The sequence below is a fragment of the Ananas comosus genome, linkage group 7 (genome assembly GCF_001540865.1).
Source record: "Ananas comosus cultivar F153 linkage group 7, ASM154086v1, whole genome shotgun sequence".
NCBI lineage: Eukaryota > Viridiplantae > Streptophyta > Magnoliopsida > Poales > Bromeliaceae > Ananas > Ananas comosus.
In genome coordinates, this window is record NC_033627.1 from 9,218,190 (window position 1) to 9,224,319 (window position 6,130).

The window sequence follows — 6,130 nt, forward strand, 5'->3', positions numbered from 1 at the left end:
CTGGCCCTTCCTATTCCAATTATTATGTTGGTGGGGATTCAACAACAAGTGGTGCGGATGGATCGAACTATGTGTGTGTTACGCGAAAGTCGCGATACTTGTTAATGGAGAGCCGACCAAATGGATAAAGACGAAGCGAGGCGTAAGGCAAGGGGACCCACTTTCGCCTTATCTATTCTTATTGGTGGCGGAGTGTCTAGCTCGTATGACCAATGAGGCGATCTCCAATAATCTCATCAAAGGCCTTAGCCCGATCAACGTTAGTAAGGTCACCCTCAATAAGTTTGCGGACGACACCTTTTTCTTCTGCGAGGCAAGAAGCAGGTACATGAGACATCTTAGGTTCTTATGGCGTCTTTTTGAATGGGCATCAGGAATGGAAATCAACAGGGAGAAATCGAAGCTTTACTACCTGGGGAAGGAGAACGGAAAAGAAATTAGATTAGCGAAGATCCTTGAGTGCAGAGTTGGCACATTTCCATCCAAATATTTGGGATTACCTCTCTTTCCCAAACCACCACCTAAGGAGGCATGGAGGGAGATAATTCTTAAGCTACACCGCAAAATAGGTGGTTGGCAAGCCAAACTTCTATCTAGGGGGGAAAACTTATATTGGTTAATGCGGTCCTAACCAACTTACCCCTGTACTTCTTATCCGTGTTCAAGGCTCTTGCATAGGCGATCAAGTGAATAGAAGCCCTAAGAAGAGATTTCTTTTGGAATGGCGGGCGCAACCATCCTGGCAATGGATGTTTGGTGGCTTGGAAAAACGTCTGCAAGACCAAGATGGAAGGCGGGTTAGGTATATTGGGCATTGCGACCAGGAACCAAGCTGTACTTACCAAATGGTGGTGGAAATTCCACACAACACCTGAACTGCAGTGGAATAAGTTAATCCATGAATTCTATTATCGTAGACGAAAGCCACTGAGGGAAGGTCGATCCTTCAGATCCTTCTCTTGCTGGTGGAAGGGTGTCCTTAATCTCAATACCATCTTCAAATGGGGAATAGCGTTTAAGCTAGGGAACGAGAGTACCATCGATTTTTGGCTGGATCAGTGGTGTGGGGAGACAATGTTGAACCTATTGTTCCCCGAAGCCTACCTTATGTTGGAGGGGAAAAACTTTAAAGTTAGTGAATGCTTTACGAGGGGTACTTGGAATTGGATCAAGATTCTGGGAGCCGATGCGGGTCAAATGCAAGGGCTGATACCGAGCCTTTCAGAGCTTGAAGAAAGGATCTCCTGCTTCTCTGTTGAACATAGACCGGACTTGATCCTGTGGCGTTGGAGTTCAGATGGACACATTTCGGTTAAATCAACTTATTCGGCATTGACGGACGGAGGGTTGAGAGACGCACGGGCCATTGACATCTGGAGTCTTAAAATCCCTTTGAAAGTAAAAATATTTTGTTGGTTGGTCCTCAAGAAAAGGACTCTTACATGGGATAATCTTGTTAAAAGAGGATGGATAAACGACCCTATCTGTGTGCTATGCGGGTCGGAGGAGGAAACAGTGGACCATCTGTTCACCCGGTGCATTTTCAGCAAGTGTATCATAAAGACGGGTGGACGATATCCTGGTCCAAGATCTGGGGACAACGTGAACCTCATTTGGGATAGGTAGACGGCCAGGAAAGATCTTCAAAAGAAGCGTAACAGACTTTCAGACCTAGGAGGTTGCTCGTGGATTATTTGGAAGGTCAGAAACAATACAATCTTTAGGAATACCCTTCCGGACCCTACTTTAATAGTTCACAGACTCAAGCTTCTTCTGAAGGATTGGGACTTTCTTCTCGCTACTTAACTTTTTTCTTCTTCTTCTTTTTTTTTTTTTTCACTTTCACTTTCTTCCCAGGGCCTGGTTGCCTCACTTTTGTAGCTTAATTCATCTCTCCAATGAATGAAGCGGGTAGCATGCTACCTCTTTCTCAAAAAAAAAAATGCAATATATTCTCAATTCTTGCAATACTAGTTTAGGGCCCGCGCTTCGCGGCGGATCAAGATCGGCAACCTAAAATCTCAATTTGATTTTCATTTAAAATTTAAATTTAAAATTTGATTTTATAGTTGAATTTTAAACTATTATTCAGATTTAAAATTCAAAATTGGTGAATTTCAAATAAACATCTTACAGACTTAGATTTTAAATATTATTTTTAACTTTTAAATATCAAATATCAAATTTAAAATTTTAGGTTTCAAATATTAGATGTTATATTTTAAATTTTAAAATTCAAAATTTGAATATAAAATGTAAAATTTAAAATTTAGGAACTGAAATTTAAAGTTTTAAAATGAAAAATTGTAAACTTTAGTTTTAGTAATTAAGATAAAATATTAAATTCTTAAATTTTAAGTTTTAACTTTTAAATTTCAAATTTCAATATTTCAATATTTTAAATTTCAACAAAATTGTAAACAATGCAACTGTTGTAAATTAATGATGTAGCACAAGATGTGCAAGTTCTTTAAATTGTGCAATATTTGTATAACTAAAACTTGTACTTTTTTGTGTTGCATCATTTTATAAAGTTATATTATTTATACTTTTGTAACACCATTTTACAAAAAGTTGTGTGCTATTTAAGAGTTATTACAATTTTCATTTTTGCTTATTATATTTAGTTTTTATTTTTGTGTAATTGTGAGTTCTCGTCTCTCAAAGAAAAAATAGATACAATTATAATTTCGCACTTGTACTTTGCAAAAAAAAAATATAATACTTATACTTTATTATATTTATTTTGAAGGATAGGCAATTTCATCACATTTTTAAAATTCTGTTCCAAATGTACAAAGTTCAAAAAAATTGTCCTATTTTGCTAAGTCATAAAACCACTGCATCTTTTATAAAAAAAATGCCAAATATTTAAAAATAAAATAAAATTATTTGTTTTCTAACAACATCTCTTTTTCAGGAGGGATTTTTTTTTTTTACCTCTCCTAGAAGGCAAAGCTATATGTACATATATTACCTTGCCTTCTAGGAGAGGTGATTTTTTTTTTTTTTTTTTTTTTTTTTTTTTTGAACTAGCAGAACAAGAATTTATTCATAGATATTCTGATTGGTAAGGTGTCTCCTTTACAAGTTGTAGTGGGGAAATTGCAGGTTTGTTCTGCTTGAGTGTGAGTACGAGTGTGCAAGCATTTATAGAAAAAAACGTGTATACATATTTTTAGACCTTAGAATTTAATTAAATTATTTGTCACCTTATTTTAAATTGAGCTTTCTTAGTTAGTTAAATTAAAATATCCTATTTAATAACTTTAATTAGTTGTTAATTATTTTAGATCTAATTACTAAATAGTGATGAAGTTACTAGTAATAATAAAATATTTAATTAATTTTACCAAAATTACTTAACGAAATTCTAAAAGTTTTAAGAGGAGGAAATTAAAGAAGAACATTACTAAGCCCACTGTCTAAAATTAAAGTTTTAAGTTGTAATCTTACAACCCCTCCATCCAAAGTTCAGTTTTCATAGTTTGTTTAGTTCATGGTATTGTTTAAGATGTCTAGAAATGAGATGTCGAAATTATGAAATCTCATATTTGTTTTGTCACAAAAATCTAATGTGGCGGGAATTTAAATATTTTGTGGAATCTTGTAATTCCTTGAAATGTGGAATTTAAATCCATCCTCCTCCGTTGGTACTTTTTTTTTTTCGAGACTAAAATACTCTTTTGTAAATTTTATATTTATCACAAGTTTTTAAATTGGGTACAACAGACAAATTGAGTACTGAATCCCTTAAATTTAAGAATACTAGATTTTTACTATATTCATATAGTTATGATTTGTATATGGTGCAAATTGATATGTAACATCAGTCTCTATTAAAAAGAGTATTGTTGTCACGTCCCGGATTGCACGTTTTTTTAGGCACGCCAACAGACCCGCCGTATACATAGAAATTTTTTCTGTATACGAAGCGATATCTGTACCTATAAACAAAACCAAACTATAACTATCAGGTAAAGAGCTGCTAAACTGAAAATAGCATATATATAAAAACCTCGAGGGGTTCCTGTATATACAAAAAGTCCACTACACACTCGCTTCAGCAAGTGCGCCGACAACAACCATATATACATAAATACCCCAAAACTGCCTGTGGGAGGTACTCCTCTAGCACTGTAGCAAGACTGGAAGGGATCTAGCTCGCGATTCCCTTTCCACGATCAGAATAAGCAACAGCAGCAGCCGCAGACGAGGGCTCTGCAAAAAGGGATCAACAATTGGGTGTGAGAACTACTACAAAAAGTAGTTCTTAGTGGGTACCGCTACCGACCTCAACGGCTCACCCACTAAGTCTACAGAAAGTATGCATAAGGATAGTAAAGGAAGCTGGTAAAACTCTACAGCTATATGCCACTATACTATCGCTAACCAACACTAGCTATCTGTAGATATAAGAAAAATACAATCTCTGACCCAAACTCATTAGGAACTGTGAATGCACTCGTTCCTCCTGTCAAAACTACACCAACCGCCGCCCCGAGGGCTGTCGGTGGAGAGCAAGTCGAAACCGGACACTACGACATTAACGCAAAAGCACATAGCCTGACTTTGAAGTGGCACTCGTGGGCGCTACCGAACCGAGTATGCAAGGCTGTCTCTGTCGAGCTCAATCAGGCTCTCACAGTCTATAATCAACGCAAATGGGTCTAACTGGTCTAACAACCAAAGCTCACGTGTATTTGGCACAATCTGATGTAAACTATAAAAATCTGGATCCAGCGTCAATCGCGACGACACCCGACAGTTTGAAACAGTTTACACACTACTGTAAAATAAACTCGGCATCTCAGCACGAGTGTAAACTCATATTACACTAATCTAAGTATCCACCGCATACGAGCAGCGGCGATACAAACAAACCACAGCTCCTAAAATTAAATCTGATAATTTTTAAAAAATGACAGTGTAGAATCTATATGTTTTCTCCTAAATCAATTTTAAGTCCAACATGTAAAATTATACTACTAGCTTAACTCCAAATTCAGATTTTATCTCTAATCCATGAATTCGAATACTAGCAAGAAAATAAACCAATACTACATGTCGACGATACTAAAACTTAGGAGGTATTCCGACGATTTCGGTAAACATTAACCCACCTCGAAAAGCTCGTCCAACCACGGTGAGAAGTCGAAAGAAGGGAAAACATGCGCTCGCCCGGTCTCCAATGATACAACCGCGACGCACACACGCACGAACGACCCTCCGAATCGACGTCGAAAATCTCCCGAGCTCGAGTCGCGATCTCCACCTCGAACACGATAAAAAACTAGAGAGAGAGAAAAAGAAGAAGTGTACATTTTCAGCTGATCAGGTTGATAAACATGAGGAAGGGTAGGTGACGACCTTATCCACCAATAAAATGACCACAATACCCCTCACCAACTCAAAATTATAGCTGAAGTACCGGTACCCAATTTGGTTACCAGTACTCGGCCTCTCAGCCTGCAAACTCGCACACAGGGTACCGGTACCAGCCCGATGCTGTACCGGTACTCAACATCAGATTGGCGCAACCCGAGAGCATCAGTTCTGTAATTCTACTGGGGTACCGGTACTCCTCTGTCCGATACCGGTACTCAACACTGAAATCCTACACTTTGCGAATTTCAGTGTCAGAACTCCACTCTCGCCTCGCGTTGAGTCCGTTTTACATCTATTTCGCACCAAAACGACTCTGACTTGTCCCGACACTCTCCAGGTGTAGACAAGACTCAGATCGTGAAACCTCACAGGCAATCAAACATCAAGGATACTGCAATTGTGGCAATTTTTAAGTAATTGAATAATTTCTGTGTTGAGCTAAATATAGAAATAATATGTTATATTGTGTATTATAAAATACGTCCCAAAAAATATTCTATAAGATAGGAATTTTATAATGAGAAATGATTTTTCACGAAGCAAGGTAAAAATTTAGAATTCTGTGAACGGAACAGTTTATTACTCCTTTTTATTTTTAACTAAAATTTTTTTAAAAAATAGTGGACCCTTGTGAACCATTAGACAAGGGATTGCAAAAATTATTATTAATTTTCAATTAGAGACTTGGAAATTTTCAATTAGAAAATATATAAAGTAGTGGGCCCTATTCAGAGTGGGCTGT

General features: G+C 37.1%; 1 protein-coding gene across 1 annotated transcript; it reads left to right on the forward strand.

Moving 5' to 3' along the window:
- Positions 206 to 631, forward strand: LOC109713237. The gene has a single exon (XM_020237235.1). It carries the CDS (start codon positions 206 to 208, stop codon positions 629 to 631), a length of 426 nt encoding a protein of 141 aa, XP_020092824.1.

What these genes read in the sequence shown, in the direction of transcription:
- LOC109713237 (XM_020237235.1), top strand. Translation starts at nt 206, where the DNA reads ATGACCAATGAGGCGATCTCCAATAATCTCATCAAAGGCCTTAGCCCG.